The 24957-nt window shown below is 49.8% G+C and overlaps 2 protein-coding genes and 1 long non-coding RNA gene across 10 annotated transcripts; 1 reads left to right on the plus strand and 2 right to left on the minus strand.

Moving 5' to 3' along the window:
- Nucleotides 1-24957, plus strand: RIBC1 (RIB43A domain with coiled-coils 1). 7 transcript variants are annotated; one of them, XM_005673647.4, is made up of 8 exons: nt 1-153; nt 471-585; nt 6364-6480; nt 7865-7946; nt 8148-8492; nt 14826-14944; nt 15340-15734; nt 15850-16083. In XM_005673647.4, exons 3-8 carry the CDS (start codon nt 6364-6366, stop codon nt 15929-15931), a joined length of 1140 nt encoding a protein of 379 aa, XP_005673704.1. In that variant the 5' UTR covers nt 1-153; nt 471-585; the 3' UTR covers nt 15932-16083. The 7 variants fall into 7 exon arrangements, 3 of the variants coding, with proteins under 3 accessions (XP_005673704.1, XP_003484156.1, XP_084864113.1); XM_003484108.5 differs by lacking the exon at nt 471-585; XR_014835422.1 differs by lacking the exons at nt 471-585; nt 14826-14944; nt 15340-15734; nt 15850-16083 and adding exons at nt 9176-9318; nt 24924-24957 and having other exon boundaries at nt 8148-8910.
- LOC146394608 (uncharacterized) lies at nt 6176-8404 on the minus strand. The gene is made up of 2 exons (XR_014835488.1): nt 8156-8404; nt 6176-6533 (listed from the first exon to the last, which is right to left on the minus strand). It is a non-coding gene; the product is annotated as an uncharacterized LOC146394608 (long non-coding RNA).
- HSD17B10 (hydroxysteroid 17-beta dehydrogenase 10) lies at nt 13557-18569 on the minus strand. Of its 2 annotated transcripts, none has more exons than XM_003135126.4 (6): nt 18530-18569; nt 18007-18171; nt 17224-17388; nt 16967-17095; nt 16780-16888; nt 13557-16582 (listed from the first exon to the last, which is right to left on the minus strand). In XM_003135126.4, exons 1-6 carry the CDS (start codon nt 18554-18556, stop codon nt 16392-16394), a joined length of 786 nt encoding a protein of 261 aa, XP_003135174.1. In that variant the 5' UTR covers nt 18557-18569; the 3' UTR covers nt 13557-16391. The 2 variants fall into 2 exon arrangements, with proteins under 2 accessions (XP_003135174.1, XP_003135175.1); XM_003135127.4 differs by having other exon boundaries at nt 18434-18569.

The following is a 24957-nucleotide window of genomic DNA, read 5'->3' on the forward strand; positions in this document are numbered from 1 at the left end:
AACAGAAACCGCCGCCGCTGCCTACACAGTTGCAGAGGAGGTGTCTGGGAGGAGTCTGCAGCTTTTGGGATCCCGAGAAGCTGGCAAACGGAGCCAGCGCTAGCAGAGACGAGTCAGAAATCACAGCAGGGTTATGCCCTCCAGGGCAAGAAGGTGGGAGCTGGGCTGTGGCTTTTGTCTGGCAGGCGCGAAGGCTTAGACAAGAACCCAGTCGGGAATTTGGAAGGGCCCCAGAGAACGGAGGGCTGTACGTGGGGAAGGAGAGGCCAGAGGGTTAGAGGAGCTCAGATCTTGCTGAGAATGAAGTAGAGTTGGAAGTGGAGTGGGGTGGGATAGAGTGTGAAGGGGGATGGAGGGTGAATGTATGGATATGAGGGTACTCTGGAGCGACTGGGTTATGGGCTGGGGAAAACTATAAATGGCCAGAGGTACTGCTCCGTCCCCTGCTTCCCTCCCGTTTCCCCAAGCAGGGTTCAGCGACTGCCGCTGTAGCCCAAGAATAGTCTTGGACCCGAGTCACTTGCTGACTGCTTGAGCCTAGCCCCAAACTGAGAGCTTCAAAATTGGGACTCCTAGCTGAGAAAGGTATTTTGTGTGAACCCCTGGGAGTCAGGGTCCCTAAGCCAGTGCTCTACACCTCTATCCTTCTTCCCTTCTCTCCACTTCACCTCTCTCTCTCTCCATGCCTCACCCCCATCCCATCTCCTCCCCTCTATCCCTCTCTGCCCCATCCCTTGCTCCCTCCCTTCCTCTTCTGTTCTCCACCTCCACCCCATCAACTGCCTGTTGCCCTTCTTCTTTTCCCCCTCTGTCCTCTTCCCCTTTATGTTTCCCATCTTTTCTACCCCTCTTCTCCATCCCTCACCCCCCCCCATCACCTTATACCTGCTAATAACTAAGCCATGGCTTTATGAGTCCAAGAAGCTGTCTGTGGGATCTTCCCCTTCAGTGTGACCTTATATCGTGGTAACAGATGAGTAGGCTGGGGTTGGTGCTTAGACTTAGACATGGAAAGGGTCTGGTGGCTGCCATAGCCATTCCTGTAACTATTTTTTAAATGATGCCTGGGGGGAGTCCCCATGTGGGGCAGCCCCCGTGTGGGGCAGCAGAAATGAATCCAACTAGGAACCATGAGGTTGCAGGTTTGATCCCTGGCCTCGCTCAGTGGGTTGAGGATCTGGCGTTGCCATGAGCTGTGGTGTAGATCACAGACACGGCTCAGATCTGGGGTTGCTGTGGCTGTGGTGTAGGTCTGCAGCTGTAGCTCTGATTAGACCCCTAGCCCATGATCCTCCATATGCCGCAGGTGCGACCCTGAAAAGACAAAAGACCAAAAATAGAATAAAATAAAATAAAATAAAATAATGCCTGAAGGCTGAGAAGAGTCAAAGTCTTAAGGACAAGTCCAGGAAAGTGAGAAATCTTGGTTGAGTGAGAAAGCTTGGTTGATGGGAGAAAATCATGATTAGGCTGAAGGGATAAAATGACCAAAGGACAGCAATCTCATATCACTTCCTGTCAATTCCATTTAAGATGAACTGGAGCTTGGAGAAAAATCAAATTGGATCCCCACCTCTCATACCATATACAAAATGCAATTCCAAATAGATTAAAAACTTAAATGAGAAAAACGAACTTTAGAAATTTTAGAAGACTATATAAGATAATATCTTTATGACCTCAGAGGATTCCTTCGTGGCAATGCCGGATCCTTAACCCACTGAGTGAGGCCAGGGATTGAACCTGCATCCTCATGAACACTATGTCAGGCTCTTAACCTGCTGAGCCACAACTGGAACTCCCACTTGTAAAGTTTAAATAGGCTTATTCCCTATGATACAGCACTTCCGCTTATAGGTATATGCTAGAGAAGCATTTCCACCTATATATATATATATATATATATGTCTCTTTTAATCTACAAGTCCCTCCCCTTGCAATTAAAACATAAACTGGGTTGTTTGTGCTGAAGAGTTCTAGTCTCTCTCAAACCCACTTCAGTCAGGCTTCACCAAAAATGTTGCTATCAAGGTCATCAGCAACCTTCCCCTTCAAATCAGTAAGTTCTCAGTCCTTACACCTTACTTAACCATCATCAGTTACTCACTCTCTCCTCCCAAAAGCACTTTCTTCACTTGGCTTCTGAGACACCACACTCCAGGTTTTTTTCTCCCACCTCACTGGCCACTCCTTAGCCTCCCAGTGCTGGCTCCTCCTCTCCCTGTGTCCCCTGAGGCATTCTTATCCATTTACACTCATACCCTTAGAGATCTCTAACAGCCTCATAGCTTTAAATTCCTTGTATCAATCAGGATGGACTAAATTATGCTGAGGTTACAAACAGCCTCAGAATCTCATCAGCTATATGTGGAATCTAATAAATTCAATAAACTACTGAATATAACACAAAAGAAGCAGACAGATATATAGAACAAACCAGTGATTACCAGTGAGGTGGGGAGAAGGGCAAACTATTGGGTGTAAGATAGGCTCAAGGATGTATTGTACAACAGGGGGAATATATAGCTAATATTTTATAATAACTGTAAATGGAAATTTACCTTTAAAAACTGCATAGGGAGAGTTCCCGTTGTTGCTCAGTGATAGTGAACCCAACTAGTATCCATGAGGATGCAGGTTTGATCCCTGGCCTCACTCAGTGAGTTAAGGATCCAGCGTTGCCACAAGCTGTGGCATAGGTCAAAGAAGTGGCTCAGATCCTGCATTGCTGTGGCTGCGGCATAGGCTGGCAGCTGCAGCTCCAATTTGACCCCTAGCCTGGGAACTTCCATACGCCATGGGTGTGACCCTAAAAGGGAAAAAAATGCATAAAGAAGTTCCATGGTGGCCTAGTGGTTAAGGATCCGGCATTGTCACTGCTGTGGCATGGGTTCAGTCCCTGGTCTGGGAACTTCTGCATGCCATGGGCACTGCACCCCACCAAAGAAAAAGTGTATAAAAAAATTTAAAAAAATAAACTAAGTACAACCAATCTAAATAGTCAACCAATCCAAAGAGCCAACTAGACTTTCTCAAAAAAAGTATCCACTTCCACTATAGCCAATTAAATAATTTCCTTGCCTTCCACCACTTCTCTTTAAACATGTTTCACTGAGCACTTAACCATGCCTGGTTTGGCAGTGTATGATTTGTTTTTAGCTCAAATAAACTTTTTTTTTTGTCTTTTTGCCTTTTCTAGTGCCACACCCGTGCCATATGGAGGTTCCCAGGCTAAGGGTCTAATTGGAGCTGTAGCCACCAGCCTACACCACAGCCACAGCAATGCGGGATCAGAGATGCGTCTGCAAACTACACCACAGCTCATAGCAACACCGGATCCTTTAACCCACTGAACAAGGCCAGGGATCGAACCTGCAACCTCATGGTTCCTAGTTGGATTCATTAACCACTGAGCCACGATGGGAACTCCTCAAATAAACTCTTATTAAAAATTAAAAAAAAAATCCAGCAGCTTATAAAGATTTCTCACTCCTGCTTCTTGTCCATTGTGGGTTGGCTCCATCTCTGCTCTGTCATCATTCCAAGACTGAGACTAAAGGGGCAGCCCTCACCTAGGACATTGCCAGCCTCACAGCAGAGTGGAGAGAAAAAGTGGTTTTTACATAATAGCTCTTAGTTCTGCTTGGGAATGGCACAGGTCAATTTTCACATTGCAGAGGACAAAGCAGATCATGTGGCTAACCTTAAGGGTGATAAATTAAGGACACATAATCATCTTTTAAGGAACAGCAAATCTTTTTCAACAATAATAAAATTTACCATACCATCTGTATGCTATCAATGGATATCTAACAGACCTCTCAAATTCAACACATAAAATTGATCTCTGGATCCTCCCCCCAGCCTACACTGTTCTCCCCACACAGACTATTCAGTTGGTAGTAACTCCTCTGACTGCCCCATCCTTGAAGTCATTCTTAGTACTGCTCTCACAGAGCACATCCAACCCATCAGAAAGTCCTGTAAGCTCTGCCTTCAAAATATATCCAGGAGTCCGAGTTCTCATCATGGCATAGTGGAAACGGATCCGACTAGGGACCATGAGGTTGAGGGTTTGATCCCTGGCCTACCTCAATGGGTTAAGGGTCTGGCATTGTGGTAAGCTGTGGTGTAGGTTGCAGACGTGGCTCAGATCTGGTGCTGCTGTGGCTGTGGCATAGGCTGGCAGTTGTAGCTCCGATTTGACCCCCGGCCTGGGAACCTCCATATGCCGTGGGTGTGGCCCTAATAAGAAAATTTAAAAAAAAAGCAAAATATATCCAGGAGATCCCGTCGTGGCTCAGTGGTTAACGAATCTGACTAGCATCTATGAGGACACAGGTTCAATCCCTGGCCTCGCTCAGTGAGTTAAGGATCTGGTGTTGCCATGAGCTGTGGTGTAGTTCACAGGCACAGCTCTGATCCTGTGTTGCTATGGCTGTGGCATAGGTCAGCAGCTGTAGCTCTGATTAGACCCCTAGCCTGGGAACCGCCATATGCTGCGGGTGATGCAGCCTAGATGACTGCAATAGCCTCCTATCTGGTCTCCCTGCCTCTAGCCTTGCCTCCCCTCCCCTCCGGTCTATTTTCTTTCTTTCTTTTTTTTGGCTTTTTTTAGGGCCGCACCCACAGCATATGGAGGTTCCCAGGCTAGGGGTCTAATCGAAGCTACAGCTGCCGACCTATGCCACAGCCACAGCAATGTGAGATCCAAGCTGCATCTGTGACCTACACCACAGCTCACGGCAACACTGGATCCTTAACCCACTGAGCGAACCTGCAACCTCATGGATACTAGTCAGGTTTGTTAACCACTGAGCCATGACGGGAACTCCCCCTCCAGTCTATTAATACAGGAGCCAGAGTGATCCTCTAAAACTCAAAGACACACAAGGGTGTGGCACAGTGGGTTAAGGACCCATTGTCACTGCAGTGGCTCAGGACGCTGCTGTGGCATGGGTTTGACCCCTGGACTGGGAACTTCCACAAGTTTTAGGCACAGCCAGAAAAATCATATTGCCACGGCTTCTATTCCAGAATAGAAGCCGCAACCTTTACAATGGTCTACAAAGTTCTACATGCTCTGCACCGCCCCCCCTCCATCTCTCTAACGTCATGTCCTACATAATTCACTCACATACTTGCCTCCCTGCTATCCCCTTGAATGTGTTTCTCTCATATCCACCTTATGGCCTTTGCACTTGTTCCCTCTGCCTGGAGTGCTCTCCTCTTAGATATCTGCATAGGAGACTCCCTCACCTTCTTCAAGTATTTGCTCACAAACTGCCTTCTCAGTTATGCCTTCCCTGACTTCCATATTTAAAATTGCAACACTCCACCAATTTCCTTGGCACTTTCCAGTTCCCCTTATCCTGCTCTGTATTTTTTCCCAAAACACTTACTTTCTTACAAACTAATGTACTCTCTAGAGTCTGTCCGTCCTCACTAGAAAGTAATTCTCACAAGGACTCAGATTTCTTTTTTGCTTTTTGCCTTTTTTAGGGCTGCTCCCACGGCATATGGAGGTTCCCAGGCTAGGGGTCCAATCAGAGCTGTAGCCGCCAGCCTACACCACAGCCATAGCAACTCGGGATCTGAGCCACATCTGCGACCTACACCACAGCTCACAGCAACACCAGATCCTTAACTCACTGAGCAAGGCCAGGGATCGAACCCGAAACTTCATAGTTCCTAGTTGGATTCACTAACCACTGAGCCACGATGGGAATTCCCATGTTCTATTTCTTTTTTGTGTGTTTTCTTTCCCTTTTTTTTTTTTTTTTTTTTTTTGTCTTTTTAGGGCCGTACCAGCGGCATATGGAGGATCCCAGGCTAGGGGTCCAATCGGAGCTGTAGCTGCCGGCCTGCACCACAGCCACAGCAACGTGGGGTCCGAGCTGCGTCTGTGACCTATACCACAGCTCATGGCTACGCCGGATCCTTAACCCACTGAGCGAGGCCAGGGATTGAACCCGAAACTTCATGGTTCCTAGTCGGATTCGTTAACCACTGAGCCACGACGGGAACTCCCATGTTCTAATTCTTAAATTGAGGAGTTGGTTCATGCTCTTTTATCATACTTCCTAATTTGCATATGGCTTATATATAGTCTTCTGTATGTATCAACTATTTTAGTTACAAAATGGTTAAGAAAAAGAGAGAGACTGGAACTAGCTATAGAAGAAGCTGAGGAATGGCATTCCAAACAAAGGAAGGCAGTGTACAAAGGCCCAGATATGAAATATATCAGGAAATAAAATCAGTGGGAATCAGTAACTGGTGAGATACTGTGGGGAGAAAGGTGGGGTGTAGTTAAGGATGATGGATAGCACTGATTGGCCATTCACCTTACCCTTGCTCCAGATGTTTAAGACAGACCTGCCACCAGATCCCAAGGAGGCAGCAGCCATAGAGGCTAGAAGAAATCGAGAAAAGGAGCGACAGAGCCGATTCCTCAATGTGCGGACCAGAGTCATGGGGGTGAGTGGGTAGTGGGAACTTTCTCTGGAGCAGGGTCCTGCTCACTCTTACACCTGGAGAAGAACATAGCAGTGCCCGTCACAGCCTGTCACAGCCCATCACAGCCCCTCCCTGATTCAAGCAGACCCTAAGGCTGGAAAGGAAGGAAGAGGGGGAAAACGCACCCACACCCAGAGTGGGAAGGGCCTAGGGGTGCAGGGGAAGAAACTGGGAGAACAGGAGCCAGTGTCAGTGGACTCTCCTCCAGTTAGCTCCGGGCCAAGTGGCCTCGTTCCTGAAAGACAGACAAATGGAGCCAAAAGAAATCTAAGGACTGTTTGTGTTGCATTTGCCTAAACTCTGGAAGGCTGTATAAGAAACTGTTAACTGGCCTGAGGACAGAGATGGGAGGGGCACTTGCTCATCACTAAACGTATTCCCTTTTGCACTACTTTGAAACATTTTAAATGAATTCTAATCAAAATAGTGTTTTTGGTTTTTGGTTTTTTAGGGCCACACCTGCGGGATATGGAATTTACCAGGCTAGGGGTCCAATCAGACCTGCAGCTGGCGGCCTATGCCACAGCCACTGCAACACCAGATCTGAGCTACATCTGTGACCTACACCACAGTTCATGGCAACACGGGATCCTTAACCCACTAAGCAAGGCCAGGGATTGAACCTGAATCCTCATGGATACTAGTTAGGTTTGTTTCCACTGAGCCACAATGGGAACTCTGAGAAACTATTGATAGTTTAAGAAAAAACAAGAGTGCTGGGTAGGTAGGTGAGTGGTGTGACTGAGAGAAGTTGGCAAGTGTTTCCTCAGAGCCTACTCTGTGCCAAACACTGGGTTGGGCAGTAGGGATACACAGGTGACTAAGGCCCATTCTCTGACTTTAGCAGGCACACGGTCTGGTGTAGGAGATAACTTCTGGTGTAGGGAAACTTCAATATAATGTGGACAGTGGGTCCTTGATTCTATGGGAGTAGCACCTGCTGGAGGGGTCAGGACAGTGAAGCCAGAGCTGGTCTTGAGGGATGAATAGGAGTTCAGGGGTACCCTTCATGGGTAAAGAGGAGAGGAAAGAGTATTCTAAATGCAAGCAGCAGCTGGAGCAAAGGCTATTGGTTCAAAATAGCCTAAGATGTGCAGGGAACTGGATGCAGAGCTCCTGAAGGTGGGACAGGGGAAAAGGGAACCAGGACAAGGTGGAGACAGAAGCAGAGGCTAGACCATTGAGGGACTTACAAACCATGCTGTGATGGTGAACATCATCCAGTAGGTGTTGGTTATCCTACAGGAGGATTCTGCAGCAGGTAAATTCTGAGCAGTTTGTGTTAGAGCATGCAAGGCCCGCTGCTGGGCCCTTACCCTGATTTAGTTCATTTCTTTGGGATCAGGTGGACGTTGAAGCCCTGAACAGCCAGGTGGAAGAGCGAAAGCTTCAGGAGGCAACAGAGCAGAGCAAGAAAGCAGCTTATGGTAAAAGCCCAAGGGCAGAGGCCAACCAAGGGGGAAAACAAGGGCCTGAGTGGGTTAAAGGAGGGCAGTTCTGCCTCAGAGTGGGGCCTGAGGCCTGAGGTGTCTTGGGACAAACCAGATGGGCCTTTGGGAGCAGTGGCTATGCTGAGTGGGCTCTGTCCCTCCCATGGGGCCTTCTCCATGTCCTTGCCCACCACCCAGGTACTAACCAGGTGCAGTATGATGTGGTGGCTCAGATGCTAGAGAAAGAACAGGCAGAACGGACACGTCGGCTGGCCAAGAAAGTCCAAGAATTTCGGGAGCAGAAGCAGCAGCTCAAGAACAGGAGTGAGCTTGACCTTTGGGATCCACACCGACTCTGGAAGGAGTTTCCACCTCATCTCAGTAACAATGATCCATACTGTGGCCCAGCCAGCCTGCAGTACTTCTCCGGGGAGGACCTGAATAGATCCACACACCTGAGAATGCAGCAAGAGCAGTTCAGATATAGCCTGGAGAGGCAGCTTCAAGAACAACAGCAAGCCAGAATTGACTATAACTGTGCAGGTAAGCTGCAGGGCCATCCAGGTTACGACCTAAGGCCTAGCAAGGAGCTGTCCTGAGCTGGGTATAGCACCCAGAAAACCAGTATTGTGTTGGGAGGTCCAGTTACCCATAGGGCTGATGCTGAAAGGGTAAAGTGAGCAGGTCCCAACCACCCTGACTTCCTTCATCAATTGACAGTATAGCCATTGAGCCCCAATCAGCCTGGCACTCCATTACCTGGAGGCAGCAGAGAGACCACAGGCCTAATGGTTCTGCAACTTTCGCTGGTCTGGGCAAATAAATTTTCCCCTCTGTGCTTCAGTTCCTATACCACACAGAGCTTATGTAAGAATGAAATGGAAGTTCCCGTCGTGGCTCAGTGGTTAACGAATCCGACTAGGAACCATGAGGTTGCGGGTTCCATCCCTGGCCTTGCTCAGTGGGTTAACGATCTGGCGTTGCCGTGAGCTGTGGTGTAGGTCGCAGATGCGGCTCAGATCCTGCGTTGCTGTGGCTCTGGTGTAGGCTGGCAGCTACAGCTCCAATTAGACCCTAGCCTGGGAAACTCCATATGCCGCGGGAGCGGCCCAAGAAATGGCAAAAAAAAAAAAAGAATGAAATGAGGAGTTCCCGTTGTGGCTCAGTGGTTACCGAATCCGACTAGGAACCATGAGATTGCGGGTTCGATCCCTGGCCTTGCTCAGTGGGTTAAGGATCTAGCGTTGCCATGAGCTGTGGTGTAAGTCACAGATACAGCTCAGATCTGGCATTGCTATGGCTCTGGCATAGGCTGGCAGCTGCAGCTCCGATTAGACCTCTAGCCTGGGAACCTCCAGGTGCTGCGGGTGTGGCCCTAAAAAGACAAAAAAAAAAAAAAAAAAAAAAAAAAGCATGGTGCAGCGGAAATGAATCCGAATAGGAACCATGAAGTTTCGGGTTCAATCCCTGACTTCGCTCAGTGGGTTAAGGATCTGGCATGGCCATGAACTGTGGTATAAGTCGCAGATGCGGCGCGGATCCCACGTTGCTGTGGCTGTGGCGTAGGCCAGCAGCTGTAGCTCCGATTAGACCCCTAGCCTGGGAACCTCCATATGCGGCAAGAGTGGCCCTAAAAAGCAAAAAAAAAAAAAAAAAGAATGAAATGAGATACTATATGTAAAGCACAAGCATCAGTGCTCAATAACCAGTAACTACTATTAATATGACATCTGTGGCCATGTCCTCTTCCATTAGAGTAAGCCCTTCAAAGGCAAGGACTCTCTCTTATCTACTCACATTGCTCACCTTTCAAACCACCTGTTAATAGCAGCCTGTTCTATCACTTATCATAGAGGTAACTAATTCTGAAAATATTTGTGGAATGTCTGTCTTCTGAAAATGTCAGCTCACTGAAGATGAACCACATCTCTCGTTTCCATCCCTCTATCCCAATTGCCTAGTAGTTTCTACCAGTGTCAGGAGCTCAATAAATCAATGTTGAATGAACAACTGAAGACTAAACATACAGGCACCCTACCCATCGGGAACCCACAGAACCAGGCCTTCCAGAAAATCAATCCATAGTAAGAGAAAAAGAGGGAGTTCCCATTGTGGCTCAGTGGTAATGAGCCGGACTAGTAACCATGAGGACGTGGGTTCGATCCCTGGCCTTGCTCAGTGAGTTGGGGATCTGCATTGCCATGAGCTGTGGTGTAGGTTACAGACATGGCTCGGATCTGGCATTGCTGTGGCTGTGGCATAGGCAGGCGGCTACAGCTCCAATTCGACCCCTAGCCTGGGAACCTCCATATGCCATGAGTGCGGCCCTAAAAAGACGAATTAAAAAAAAAAAAAAAAAAGAGGAAAAGATATACACACAAGTCACTCATCAGCACATATGCTTTAAAACTATGTTAAGTACCATGACAGGTCCTGTACCATCAGTGTAGGAATGGTCAATTTTCACAAGGGAAGGGAGGGCAGGGTAGGGGGTTGGCACAGGCCAGCTGTCAGAAACCAATTTCGAAAGCTGGGTACAATTTTGGCAGGGCGGAGAGTGGAAATGAGAAAAAGCAGAGCAGGTAGCATGAAGAAGAGCTAACTTTCATTGAGCACTTACTGCATACCAGACACTGTGCCAAGCTTTCTACCATGTATTAACTCATTTCATCCTTTCACCAACGCTATGAGTCATGTACTGGTATTATCCCCATTTTCAGCAGAAGAAACTGAAGAACAGAGATGTTAAATAACCTGCCCAAAGTGGGTGATGGAGGCCAGAAGCGAACTCAGCCAGGCTGGCTCCAGAGCCCACACTCTTTTTTTTTTGTTTGGTTTTTTTAGGGCGATACCCATGGCATATGGAAGTTCCCAGACTAGGGGTCTAATTGGAGCTGCAGCTGCCGGCCTACACCACAGCTCACAGCAACGCCGGATCCCCAACCCACTGAGTGAGGCCAGGGATCAAACCCACATCCTCATGGATACTAGCTGGATTTGTTTCCGCTGCGCCACAATGGAAACGCCCCAGAGCCCACACTCGTCTGCTACACAATACTTGCCCTCAGTCACCATGAGAAAGTGGGGATTCAGAGGCCGAGGGGGAAGGAAGTTCCAGAGAGGGAGTCATCAATAATGTCAACTGAAGAGAAGTTCAGACAGGAACAGAAACCTGTCAATTGGATTTGGAAATTAGGAGTATTTGGTGAATTTTGTCAGCAGTCATTGCAACACAGGGGGGCCTGCTGCCCAATGGCAGCAGGCAGGTGTATGATAAGGTAGAATGAGTAGTGTTGTGGAAGGAGTGTGGCCTGATTCTTCAACAGACCTGGATTCCCAACCCAACCTATTACTTGCTGGCTGTGTAACCTTGGGTACTTTACTTCACCTCTAGACCTCCGTGTCCCCATCTAAAAAATGGGGCTGACCTTTCCTCTTTGAGTTGCTGTGAAGAGTGAAACAAGGAGTTCCCATTGTGGCTCAGCAGAAATGAACCTGTCTAGAAATCCATGAGGATGCAGGTTTGATCCCTGGCCTTGCTCAGTGGGTTAAGGATCTGGCGTTGCCATTAGCTGTAGTGTAGACAGCAAACACGGTTCGGATCCAGTGTTGCTGTGGCTGTGGCATGGGCCGGCAGCTGCAGCTCTGATTTGACCCTAGCCTGGGAACTTCATATGTCATGGGTGCAGCCCTAAAAAGACCAAAAAAAAAAAAAAAAGAGTGAAATGAAACAAAGCACCCCTATCCTCTCTTCTTCTGCCCTCCAATCTCTGAAGTCTGTTCTTGTGCCTCCCCAGAGCCAAACCTTCAGCCTATGCTCTGGAACCCATTCTCCCTGCTTCCTACCCAGGCTGTGCTCTCTCAGATACCAACTCCCCTAGGTTCTCAACACCCTCCCTTCCAGTGACCCCCTTCTATGCGGGCTATAAGCATACTTACAGCTAACCCATCTTAAAAAAAAAAAAATGCCTCCCCTAACTCAGTGATTCTTCTAGATGCTGTAAGTGAGCTGTTTTCCTTAACAGCCATACTTTTTGAAAAAATCTGCTTCAACTTGCTGGCTTACCTTCCTTACTTTCCAGTCATACTTCAACTGCTGAGATCACGTATCTCGCCACACAACTTCCCTGACACTACATTTTACTAAAATCACCAATGCCTTTGTGTTATCAGGTACAAGAGACTCTGTTCAGTCTTTTCTCCTTTTTTTTTTTAATGTGTGTCTTTTTGCCATTTCTTGGGCCACTCCCTCGGCATATGGAGGTTCCCAGGCTAGGGGTCGAATTGGAGCTGTAGCCGCCGGCCTACGCCAGAGCCACAGCAACACAGGATCCGAGCCACGTCTGCAACCTGCACCACAGCTCACAGCAACGCCAGATCCTTAACCCACTGAGCAAGGCCAGGGATGGAACCCCCAACCTCATGGTTCCTAGTCGGATTCGTTAACCACTAAGCCACGACAGGAACTCCCAGTCTTTTCTCCTTGACCGGGCCTTTCTTGCTACACTTGACTCTCAACACATCTTCTTGAACTTCTCTCTTTGGGCTTGGCTTCTGTGACAGAACATTCTGCTTGTAGCTCCCCAATCATTCCTCCTCTGTCTGCCCTTTGTGGGCTCCTCTTCCTTCTGCTCCTCCCTTCTTGAAACTTTGTCCCTGGCACACTGCTCTCCTCATCCTGCATACTTACGTAAGGCACCTTTGGCCCTCATTCCGGTTTCAGTTAACATGTCACCACCTCTGTGCTGAGGACTCTCTATCTGCACAATCAGATATCCAGGTGCCTGCTGACCACCTCCAACTCAGCTTCCTAAACAGAATTCATCAGTGTTTCCTAACCTGCTCTGCATTCTGTATTCCCTAGTTCCAGTGGTGACCACACCATGCACATAGTCATCTAAGCCAGGGCCCTGGGAAACATCCCTGAGTCTTTCCTCTCCCTTACTTCCTTATCCAGTCCATCAAGTACTGCTGACATAACTTCCACATATTTCCCCTCCATCCTTTCTATCACTGGCCTGGTTTGAGCCCTCCCAACTGGCCAACTGCGATAGCCTCCAAGACGGCTTCCCTACATCCACTGTCTCCCACCAGCCTGACTGTCCTCTATATTGGCCACTTGAAAGAGCATTCTACAATGCAGATCTAACCGTGTCACCCCCTTGATTAAAACCCTTCCATGTTCCCTACCTTCAGGGTCAAGTTTCTAACCCTTAGTTGGGCCCCTGTGGAGCTCCCTAGTCACTTGCATTTTATGCTCCAGCAAGAGCAGACTATTTGTAATTTAACATACAGATCAGGAGTTCCCGTCATGGCGCAGTGGTTAACGAATCCGACTAGGAACCATGAGGTTGTGGGTTCGGTCCCTGCCCTTGCTCAGTGGGTTAACGATCCGGCGTTGCCGTGAGCTGTGGTGTAGGTTGCAGACGCGGCTCGGATCCCGAGTTGCTGTGGCTCTGGCGTAGGCCGGTGGCTACAGCTCCGATTAGACCCCTAGCCTGGGAACCTCCATATGCCGCAGGAGCGGCCCAAGAAATAGCAACAACAACAACAAAAAGACAAAAGACAAAAACAAAAACAAAAAAAAAAACCATACAGATCATACTATTTCTTGACTTCCTTCATTCATTTGATAAATATTTATTGAGCACCCACTACGTGCCAAGCTCTGATATAGGTGCTGGAGCCTGGGAGTGAATAAAACAGACAAAAATCCCTGCCTTCTCAAAGGTTACCATCTAGTGAGGAGGGAGACAAGCAATAGACCAAATAAGTAAAATGTAGGGTATATTGGTTGGTGACAAATGCTAGGGGGAAAAATAAATCAGGGAAGGAGGATAAATGTTGGGGGCAGACAGGTTGCAATTTTAGGTAGGAAAGACAGGGGGTGCCTCACTGAGGCGGTTAACATTTGAGCAAAGACCTGAGGGAAGCCAGAGAGCCAGAGCCAAGAGTAACATTTACTTCAAATCCCTGAGGCAAGAATTTGTGGCATGTGTAGAAAAAGCAAGGAGACCGGTATGGCTAGGTTTTTTTGTTTTGCTTTTTTAGGGCCGCACCCGCGGTGCATGGAAGTTTCCAGGCTAGAGGTCGAATCAAAGCGACAGCTGCTGGCCTATGGCACAGCCACAGCCACAGCCACACCGGATCCAAGCCGAGTTTTTGGCCTACACCACAGCTCACAGCAATGCCTGATCCTTAACCCACTGAGCGAGGCCAGGAGTCGAACCTGCAGCCTCATGGATCCTAGTTGGGTTCGTTAACCACTGAGCCACGAAGGGAACTCCCAGTATGGCTAGATTGAAGTAAAGTGTCAATACCTTTGTGCCTGAAACCTGAAAAGCCCTTTGCTCTTTCTGACCATATGCAACACATATTTCAAGGAGCACCTTCTCCTGGAGGCCTTCCTCTCACCAAAAGCTCTTAATACCCTGTACACAGCTCTGACACTGCCCTTACCACACTGTGGTATGATGATCTATATTTGATCCATCTCCTCCACTGGACAGGGAACTCTCTAAGGACAGGATCTAATTTATTGAACACCTGGCCCTTAGACTGAGGCTCAGATATGAAATATTTCTCCAAGGTTACAGAGCTCAGTAGCAGCGGAGCTGGCACTGAGACCCAGGTCCACTAGAGGCATCTTTCAGTGAGGCACCTGAGAAATTCTTGTTGCCGCACTTTGGTTATCCCTAGCCCCAAAGAATAGCTCCTTCTACGTCCCTGCAATGAGGACGTTACCCACCCCGCCCCCTGCCCCAACCAAACATACATACGCACACATCCACAAAGTTTTGCTGAACAAATAGTTGAATGAATGAACCAGGAATGAAGCAAGCCAGTACAATGCCCTGGCCATATTTCTCTGTGTAGATATGCTCAATAACCAGCTGCGCCTAGCCATGGACATGCGGGCCGCCCAAATGGCCAAGCTAGAGGAATCCTGCCGCATGGCCATGATGTCTGCCATGGCCAATGCCAACAAATTCCAGGTACGTACGGCCTGAGGCATCCAGGGTACCGGGCTCTCCCCAGTCCCCTGAACAAAGTCCTGGGGAAATCTTAACCACATCTTTCCCCTTACAACCTTTCTCAAATCAACACCAGTCCTCTCATCTACCTGAGGACTTGACCCTTGCCCACCTCCAGACTCAGGATGACCTGCGAACAGAACACTGCCCTCCCTTCCCCAGCCTCTCGGTCTAAGGGCTTCCAGGTGGCAGGGACATCCCTGCCCATTCGAACTCTCCCACCTTAAGTCACTCTAAAGCCACGCAGTATCTGTTCCTTCTCGCCCTAAGATGGAGGACCATGTCTCCCCATCCCCTGTGACGGAGAGTTTCCTGAGGCTGGGCATCCAAATACTCACATTTGGGGGCCCCACCAGGTAGCTGAGGTGGCCGAGCGGCAGCGCCGTGAACATCAGTGCCAACAGGAGGCAAACCTCACGGAGATCCAAAACCAGATCACGAGTGACTTACTGACTGAGAACCCCCAGGTCGCCCAAAATCCTGTGGCTCCCCACAGGGTCCTGCCCTATTGCTGGAAGGGCATGACTCCAGAGCAGCGAGCCGCCATCAGGAAAGTACAGGAGGCGCAACGCCATGAAAAGGAGGCACAGCGCCAGGCTGAACAAGCAATGGATTCCGAATGGGAAAGCCAGGCCGAGCGCCTGGCCAGGGCAGCACAGGAGCTAGAAGAGCAGGAGAGGGAGCTGTGTGCCGAATTTCGGAGGGGGCTTGGCTCCTTCAACCAGCAGCTGGCTAAGGAGCAAAAAGCCCAGTGAGTTCTAGGGGGTGGCAGCAGGGATGAATGCCAAGGGAGGGTGGGGACGGATGGCCAGGGCCAGGGAGAGAGGGAAAGCCCATCAGCTGAGACCTCTGAATTTCTTTCATAGGCATAATTACCTGAATTCAATAATCTACACCAATCAACCTACAGCCCAATATCACCTGCAATTCAACACCAGCAGCCGCTGAGCTCAGGATGGTCATCTCTCCCTCCTCCCCCATCAAGCTCGCAGAGGCTAAGAGTCAGAGAGTGAAATGCTGCAGATCCCCTTGGCCGATCCATTAGTGGTGGGAGAGAGCTGAGCCAGTTTGACCCTACATATTAAAGTTAGTCACGAAAATCAAGGCCACGTGTTATAAACAGAACACAAAAAGAGTGAGGTGCTGACTTTCCCACCCCACCTCTGGGCTTTGAGCATCCAAGCCTGCCAGAGTTTTCATCCATTCACCTTTCCTTCCCACGCCAGCTCTCCCAGCACACAGTGCTGCTCACTCCCCTGCGAGAAAGAGACTTTATTAGGCACAGAGGGTGACGTGGGCAGAGGTTACAAAATGGCTATTGGACTTCCTCCCTCCCACGCTGGAGTACAGTACTCCAGGAGGAGGAGGGACAGAAGAGCATGTGTTTTCTCTGCCCTGCCCTCCCCCTTCAAGGCTGCATCCGGATGGCCCCATCCAGCCGGATGACCTCTCCATTGAGGAATGGGTTCTCGATGATGACCTGCGCCAGATGAGCATACTCAGCAGGGTCTCCCAGTCGGCTGGGGAAGGGCACCTGGTTGGCCAGGAAGTTGCGCACTTTATCTGGGAGGGTGTTCAACAGCGGGGTGCCAAATAGGCCTAGACAAGACAGCCGGAGTCAGAGACCACCCTTCATATTTACCTGGTCCCTCCTTACTTTAACCCTACTTGTGGTGCTTCCCTATGCCCAGAGATGGAAGGGAAGGCTACTGCTGTTTAGGTGGTAGATAACTTCCCCTCTCATTGCCCAGGGATCCCACCCAATCCCAAGTGTGGCAGGGAGGGGATATGTCTACCTGGAGCAATGGTCATCACCCGGATGCCCATGGGGGCCAGATCCCGAGCAATGGGCAGTGTCATGCTCACTATGCCCCCCTTGGAGGCAGAGTATGCAGCTTGTCCAACCTGGAGAAGGAGCGGAGGTCATAGGGGGCAGGGCCCCAACAAGTCACCGAGGCACAAGCCTTGCCCCTGCTCACACACCTGGCCCTCAAAGGCAGCTATGCTGGCAGTGTTGATGATGACCCCACGTTGGCCTCCCTGGTCTGGTTCATTCTGGCCCATCTCGCCAGCCACTAGGCGGATCACATTGAAGGTGCCTGTGAGATTCACCTGGAGGACCAGTAGAGACAAGGTGTAGGACCTGGGGCAGAGGCAGCCCTTTGTCCCCTAAAAGCTGTGGGGACACCCACAGCCAGATACTTCTTACTAATACCCCTGGAGAACCTCTAAGGCCTTACATTGAGAACTCGCTGAAAGTCCTCCAAGGTATGGGCCTGGCTCTTCTTTAAGTTGTATGTCTTGCTGGCCACTCCAATGCCTGCACAGTTGACTGCCACATCCACGCGGCCAAACTTTTCTTTTGCTAGAGTCAGGGCTGCTTGCACGTCCTTCTCTGAGGTCACCTTCAAAGGGAGAAGTGGAGAAGATGTTCATCTCCCACCACACACAACACACACCACTAAACCTTGGGGGGCGGGGCGGGGGGGAAGGTCCAGGCTTTAAGTGACAACAGAAATGTATAAGCAAGGCAGAAGCCAAAAGAAATAAAGCTTGAGAATGGGACAAAAGTGAAAATGCTAGGCACTGTAGAGCAGTGTTTCAAAACATCTTTGAAATCTATGCCCTTTTTTGATAAATTCACATGCCCCTGGAGATTCTCAGCTGCTGTGGATCAGAGAAGTTTTGAGAATTACTGATATGAAGATAAACTAGCTTTTTTGCACCCCTGCTAAGATGATTTCATGCAGCTTTACTTCTTTCTCTCATGAAAAGCTCATCTTCGACTTTATAAAATTACAGGAAACAATATGCATTTTCAAACTATACATACCTCCTGAAGCAGATTCTGATATGTCTAATCCTCAACCCCTCGTTATGAATCCCAGCTTCAGAAATCCCTTTATCACAGGTGTTTGTGGATGGCTCAGGCCAAAAGGAAGAAGTAGATGGGCCCACTGCCCACATAGACAGGACCCTTATGAAAAGAGAGCCCATGGGAGAGGTGAGGTAACCCCACTTACGTCGGCTGGGGCAAAGGCGCAGCTCTTCCCTAACTTCTTCGCCTGGGCCTCCCCATCTGAGTGGGGCAGGTCCAGAAGTACAGCAGAAGCCCCCTGCCCCACCAGTCGCTCCGCCGTGGCGAGGCCTAGGCCCGAGGCTCCACCGGTTATTATAGCCACCAGACCCTGTTAAAGGGGGCACCGTCAAGAGCTACACTGTACAGACCACCCCCTCCCTTGCATCTGCCCATTCTTCAGGCTTCTTGGAGGGAGGTTCCCGGTCACCCCTGCGGTGTGACCCAGGTGTCCTCCTCACCTTACCGATGGGACCTCTGGGGTCTCATCCCCAGACAACCCACCCAGTCACCCCCACTTGCACGTGCCCTGGAGAGTTGACCTTCACCTCCCGAGCCCAACCGCAGCGACAGAAGGCCTAGATAAGCCTGACCTTTTCTCCCAGTACCGATCTCTTCCTCTTAGTTCTACGGCCGCGCCATCCCAGCCGGGGCAGCGGGGCAAGCAGCAGGGGAGAAAACCCAGTTACCTTCACGCTGCGACACGCAGCAGCCATCTTGCCTCTCCACAGGCAGGACTGCCAGGCGCTCGCTGATTGGCCGAAACAGAGCGGCGGGGCGGGGCGGGGCCAGCGAGGCGGGTGGTCCTTGCGCGGGACTTCAGGCGTTTGCCAGCGACTAGCGTTCCTGGTCGAAAGGGCCAGGCCCAGGCCAGGTTCCCACCCTCATCCTCGCCCCCTCCCCGAGAGTTATTTAACTTGGACTTTTTGGCCAGGCGGCCAGCTCCTCTCGGAGGAGGGGGACTGGAGGATGAGAATGTGTCCTTTGCTCAGAAAAAAGCCTCCATTCAAACATAAACAAAGCTGCAAGACTCATATGCCAGGCACTGTGCTGGTCACTGGGCATACCCAGGGTAAAAATAAAAGGTTCATGCCTTCCAGAAGGGCACAGTTCAGTCGGATAAAGAGATAATTACAGTACAGACACAGATGAAGGAAGGGACAGAGAACCAGATTCTAGAACCCAGACATGAATATCTCAAAATAGAGATTCTGAGAGCCATATGTAGAGAAATAGGTTGAGGAAGAGGTTGAGAGGAACAGAGATGCCCAACAAGATCTCAGAGACAAGAATGTGGAGAGCCATTAAAAGACATCCTAGGAGGAGTTCTTGCTGTGGTGCAGCAGAAACGAATCCGACAAGGAACCATGAGGTTGCGGGTTTGATCCCTGGCCTTGCTCACTGGGTCGGGGATCCAGTGTTGTTGTGAGCTGTAGTGTGAGTTGCAGACGCATCTTGTTTCAATTCAGCTTTTGCTACCTCTTCTGTGTCTAACCTATTTTAAACCCCAAAGCTCAAATCATATATTTCAGATTGAACCTCAACCAGAGACTGTCATTTAAGATCCATTTGGTCATCCTGGGACATTTTTCAACTAGTATCCCAATTAGAATCTTGAGCTTACCTAATCTACCTAGTCTGACTTCTTTCTATATTTTTCCCCAAACCAAGGCCTTCAGACCATAAACCTTAGTCAACATTTTCAGCCTCATTCAGCTGTATGTTTCCTCTATCTGAACTATCTCCCTATGTGCTTTTCCATCCAGGAAGACCTCCCTCCGGGCCTCCCGGTTTTTGTTTTTGTTTTTTGTTTTTTGTTTTTTGTTTTTTTTGTCTTTTTGTCTATTCTAGGGCCACTCCCACAGCACATGGAGGTTCCCAGGCTAGGAGTCTAATCAGAGCTGTAGCTGCTGGCCTACGCCAGAGCCACAGCAACGAGGGATCCGGGCCGCGTCTGCCACCTACACCACAGCTCACAGCAACACCGGATCCTTAACCCACTAAGCAAGGCCCAGGGATCGAACCTGCAACCTCATGGTTCCTAGTCGGATTCGTTAACTACTGAGCCATGACGGGAACTCTGGGAACTCCCTAACTGTTGACAACCACCACACTCTTTTTTTTTTTTTTTTTTTGTCTTTTTAGGGCCACACCCACGGCATATGGAGGTTCCCAGGCTAGGGGTCGAATCAGAGCTGTAGCTGCTGGCCTACACCACAGCCACAGCAACTCGGGATCCAAGCCACATCTGTGACCTATACCACCGCTCATGACAACACCAGATCCTTAACCCACTGTTCAAGGCCAGGTATTGAACCTGCATCCTCATGGATGCTAGTCAGATTCGTTTCCGCTGAGCCACGATGGGAACTCCAACCACCACCACACTCATTGTTAATGCACCGTATTCACCAAAGAAATGATTTAGTACCAGATTCACAATCTTCCTGATGGCATGAAGTCCCCCCAGCAGTCTATACCACTCTTTGCTGAGCTAAGATGTCCAAGCCACAGAGGCCTCTTAGTGTCTATCTTTGAATTAGCTATTCCCTCTGCTTGAAATGATCTCCCTCTGACCTTTGCATAACTGTGTTTGTTGCTATTGTTGTTTGTTCAGCCATTCAGAACTGAGTTTAAATGTTACCTCCCCTCCTTGACCACTCAAATTGTAAGCCACCTAGTTACTATCCCATTGTGTTGGAGAAGGTCATCAAAAGGACCTGACCTCTGGTTGACCCCAGAGCTGGACCCAGGCATTGGGAAGTGCCTTACTCCCTCCCCTTGGAATACATGTTCCACCTACCATTTCCATAGGCAGAGATATTTCAAGGATACAGCCTTGAGTGTGTAAGATGTTGGGGGTTTGGGGGGGGGGAGTTGGAGGGGGTTGGCCTTGCCCGTGGCATATGGAATTTCCCGAGCCAGGGACTGAACCTGAGCCACAACAATGACCTGAGCCACAGCAGTGACAATGCCAGGTCCTTAAACGGCTGAGCCACCAGGGAACTCCAAGAGAGTAAAGTGTTGTTGAAACTATCTGGACTAAATATTTGACTGAACACCGTTAAGACCTCTATATAAGCTTTTAAGATTCTGGAAGATGGGAATGGAGATATACTTGTCTTTCAGCCACCGAATATAAACCTTTTAAGTTACTTTGCAATTATATCTGCCACCTACCAATCTGGAGTGATTTGCCTCTTCAGTGTCTCCTTGCCCTCCGTGTTCAGGGGCCATTTTTTTTTTTTTTTGGTCTTTTTGCCATTTCTTGGGCCGCTCCTGCGGCATATGGCGGTTCCCAGGCTAAGGGTCAAATCGGAGCTGTAGCTGCCAGCCTACGCCAGAGCCACAGCAACGCGGGATCCAAGCTGCGTCTGCAACCTATACCACAGCTCACAGCAATGCCGGATCCTTAACCCACTGAGCAAGGCCAGGGATCAAACCCTCAACCTCATGGTTCCTAGTTGGATTCGTTAACCAATGAGCCACGATGGGAACTCCCAGGGGCCATTTTTGAACTAACATATTGTGTTCGACTTCTCTGCATAGCACTTACAGATTTGTTTGTTTGTTTGTTTGTTTGTTTTGGCTGTGCCCACAGCGACTGAACCCACACCACATCAGTGACAATGCTGGATCTTTAACTGCTGGGCCACCAGGGAACTCCATCATCTTTTTTTCCACACTTGGAACCAGGTGTGTTTTGGAATTCAGAATTTTTTCAATTTTAGAAAGGAAGACATATACCCTATATTACATAACTGGTTGATCACTTCTTCCTCCTAGAAACCACCCCTTGGTTTCCGTGACACCTCACTTTCCTGGTTCCTCCTACTTTCCTGTTTCTTCTTGGTCTCCGCCTTCAGTCCCTTTTCTGGGGAGCTCACGCATATCCTGGGTTCAATACTGCCCCTGTGCTGAGGATTTCACAATCTCCAGGCTCACCTTCTCCACTGAATTTCAGAATGAGATAGCCAATCATTTGCTGGTTCTCTACACCAGATGTCCCTCAAGCACCTCCAACACATGTCTAAATTAAACTCAATCATTGCCTCCAACATCTGCTCTTTCTCGGTTGGTAACAATACCATCTTCTTGGACACCCAAGATGAACCCTGGGACTTCATCTAATCAATTGCCAGATTGTGTTGATGTAACTCCTCTATACTTTTTTTTTGCCTTTTATTTTGGGGAGGGGCACACACTGACAGCATATGGAAGTTCCCAGGCTAAAGGTTGAATGGGGTCGAATGGGAGCTGTAGCTCCCGGCCTAGGTCACAGCCACATGGGATCCGAAAGTCTGCAACCTACACCAAAGCTCACAGGCAAGCCTGATCCTTTTTTTTTTTTTTTTTAAGGGCCCCACCAGGGCATAAGGAGGTTCCTAGGCTAGGGAGTCAAATTGGAGCTACAGCTGCTGGCCTAAGCCACAGCAATTCCAGATTTGAGCTGAGTCTGTGACCTACAACACAACTCACAACCAATGCCGCATTCCCAGTCCACTGAGCAATGCCAAGGATGGAAACCGCGTCCTCATGGGTCCTAGTCGGGTTCGTTACCGCTGAGCCACAAGGGAACTCTGCAAGCTGGATCCTTAACCAACACTGGATCCTTAACCAAGGCTGGGTCCTAAACCCACTCAGCAAAACCAGGGATGGAACCCTCTGCTTCATGGATACTAGTCTAGTTTGTTACCACTGAGCCATGATGGGAACTCCAGAATTACCTCATGGTTTGCACATCCACCCCAGCAGAAGAGCTAGAAAGCTGGGCTTAGTGAAGCCATTATAGGACCAGTTGGGTTGGTTGGGGGCGGGGCGGGGGGGCGGTGTTGCTTTATGGTGGGTTTTTTTGGATTTGCTCGTGTGTGGGTTTTTTGTTGTTGTTTGGGTTTTTTAATTTGTTTTGTTTGTTTGTTTGTATGGAAGGAGGTGAGGAGTGGGAAGGAAATGACAGTATTGTGTCGATATGGAGGTCAAGGGCCGCAAAGAGGACGGAAGCAAGGGAGGAAGTGGGGAAGGAAGGAGAAGGGATGTAGACAACCGGTGGGAAGGCAAGAAAGCTAGCCGGTAGGCAAGAAGCAGAAGAACCAGTAGCCCGCTTGCACCTAGTGACAGCCACCACCCCGCAGGAGGCGGGAGCTGGGAGGAGGAGGCTCCTGGCAATGGGGGCAGCACCATTCTCCTCCCTCTGGGTTCCTCACCACCCCTCATCCACTGGTTCTTTCGAGGCCTCCCAGGTCTCCAGCCCAGGGCTTAGACTAGGTTCTCCAACAACTCCCAAATCACCTCCACGCCCGCCCGAATTAGGAAAGACTTGGAACAGAATAAAGGGCTGTGAGGGAGATGAGTCGTGGGGGAGGAGGGGGCAGGGCCAGTGAACCCCCCCACCAGGGTGACCCAGCAATACCCAGAAGTGGCAGGCCCGCGGGCCATGGGCGCCATTCCGGGTGTGAGGCTTTAGAGGCAGTGTCTGTAATAAGCCTTGACTATGCACCCACTGAAGGGGGCTGGGTAGTCGTCTTCGTCTTTCTCAGATTCCTCAGCAGTGAAGGGGCAACACGAATACTCGCTTTATTTGTGTTATCCTATCAGGCATAAAATGTCAGTAGTAACTGTCGTGCTTAGTGCTTGTGCCCTCCACCCTAGGCCACTTGGGTGACATGTGAGACTGTCCCAGTGGCAGGGATGTGGGACACAGTGGGGGCACCCTCATCCGTCATCACAGGGAGCCCAAAGGTGTCTCAGGCCCTCAAAGAAGGGGCTCGACAGGAGGCAAGATCCCCTTTTATTTCTGCCACTCCCAGGTGGGGAAGAAAAGGCGCCTGCTTTGGAACCAGGCTGCATCCACTTTAAGCAAGTCAACAGATTCAATACGCTTGTTACTAATTCTTTTTCTTTATTTGACGGGTTGGTAGCTGAACCGAAGGATTCACACTAAGATCCCAATACGGGTCTGTCCTACAGTTTTGAGCGTGGGAAGACGAGAGCCAGGACGTGGAAGTAGGGCGGCAGGGGGGCGCAAAAACAGACAAGCTCAGGCTCACTGCACCACCCACTCGCCGTACCTTCCCTCGGGAACCGTGCTCAGCATCTGCGCATGCGCCCTCTGTTCCCCCAGGCCCATCCGGCAGGATCCAGCTGGCCTCCGCGGAGGTGCTGTCTGCGCGTGCGTGTGCAGCTCACCACGTGCTCCCGGTTGTGGGAGTCAGAGTCTTCCATGAAGCTGGCGGTGTGGTAAAGGGTTGTATGAGGCACGATCCATAGTGGGTGGCTCTTAGGGAATGTGGACAAGGCAGCGTGAGACAGCGACAGGTCACAGAGACAGGAGGAGTAGTGCAGCCGGCTGGGATGGTTTAGGCAGGCACAGAGACCTGGGAGGTAAACGGGAATTTGTGGTTGCTCTTTTCTCTGGAATTGCGGTATGTGGTCCCCTGAGGAGGCAGAAAACCAGAGGATGGAAGGGAGTGAGTGTGTTAAAACTGGAGGAAACCCCTCTGGATCCCCTCCTCACATCCCCATGCCGTAGACCAATCAGGTCTAGATCGCCCCCAGATCCCGCCCCAGAAGAAATGGTAAATTTAGACAGTAACCGTTTTGCACCGCACCCAGCGATCCAGTCAGTTCCAGGGGCTCACCCCCATACTCTGGGGGACCCTGAGCCTAAAAGGGGGTCCCAGGAATTTCCATCGTGGCTCAGTGGTAATGAACCCGGCTAGTAACCATGAGGATGTGGCGTTCAATCCCTGGTCTCGTTCAGTGGGTTGGGGATCTGGCATTGCCGTGGGCTGTGGTATAGGTCGCAGACCCTTGGAGCCCCCGTTGCTGTGGCTATGGTGTAGGCCGGCAGCTGTAGCTCCGATTTAACCCCTAGCCTGGGAACCTCCATATGCCACAGGTGCAGCCCTAAAAAATAAAATAAAATAGGAGTTCCTGTCATGGCTCAGTGGTTAATGAATCCAATTAGGAACCATGAGGTTGCGGGTTCCATCCCTCGCCTTGCTCAGTGGGTTAAGGATCCGGTGTTGCCGTGAGCTTCAGCTCTGATTAGACCCCTAGCCTGGGAACCTCCATATGCCGCAGATGCAGCCCTAGAAAGACAAAAAAAAAAAAAAAA

This window comes from Sus scrofa, chromosome X (genome assembly GCF_054392235.1).
Source record: "Sus scrofa isolate SSC_HxYL_T2T_F1_AM1 chromosome X, Sscrofa_HxYL_maternal_Yorkshire_Landrace_v2.0, whole genome shotgun sequence".
Taxonomy (NCBI): domain Eukaryota; kingdom Metazoa; phylum Chordata; class Mammalia; order Artiodactyla; family Suidae; genus Sus; species Sus scrofa.

Excerpts from the sequence above, each read along its gene's own strand:
- RIBC1 (XM_005673647.4), top strand. The coding sequence starts at position 6,364 with ATGTTTAAGACAGACCTGCCACCAGATCCCAAGGAGGCAGCAGCCATA. Across the intron at positions 7,947-8,147 it reads GAGCAAGAAAGCAGCTTATG|GTACTAACCAGGTGCAGTAT; the intron begins GTAAAAGCCCAA and ends CCCACCACCCAG. Across the intron at positions 15,735-15,849 it reads GCTAAGGAGCAAAAAGCCCA|GCATAATTACCTGAATTCAA; the intron begins GTGAGTTCTAGG and ends TTTCTTTCATAG.
- HSD17B10 (XM_003135127.4), bottom strand. The coding sequence starts at position 18,556 with ATGGCTGCTGCGTGTCGCAGCGTGAAGGTAACTGGGTTTTCTCCCCTG. Across the intron at positions 17,389-18,006 it reads GCGCCTTTGCCCCAGCCGAC|GTGACCTCAGAGAAGGACGT; the intron begins GTAAGTGGGGTT and ends CTCCCTTTGAAG. Across the intron at positions 16,889-16,966 it reads TAGCTGCCTTTGAGGGCCAG|GTTGGACAAGCTGCATACTC; the intron begins GTGTGTGAGCAG and ends CTCCTTCTCCAG.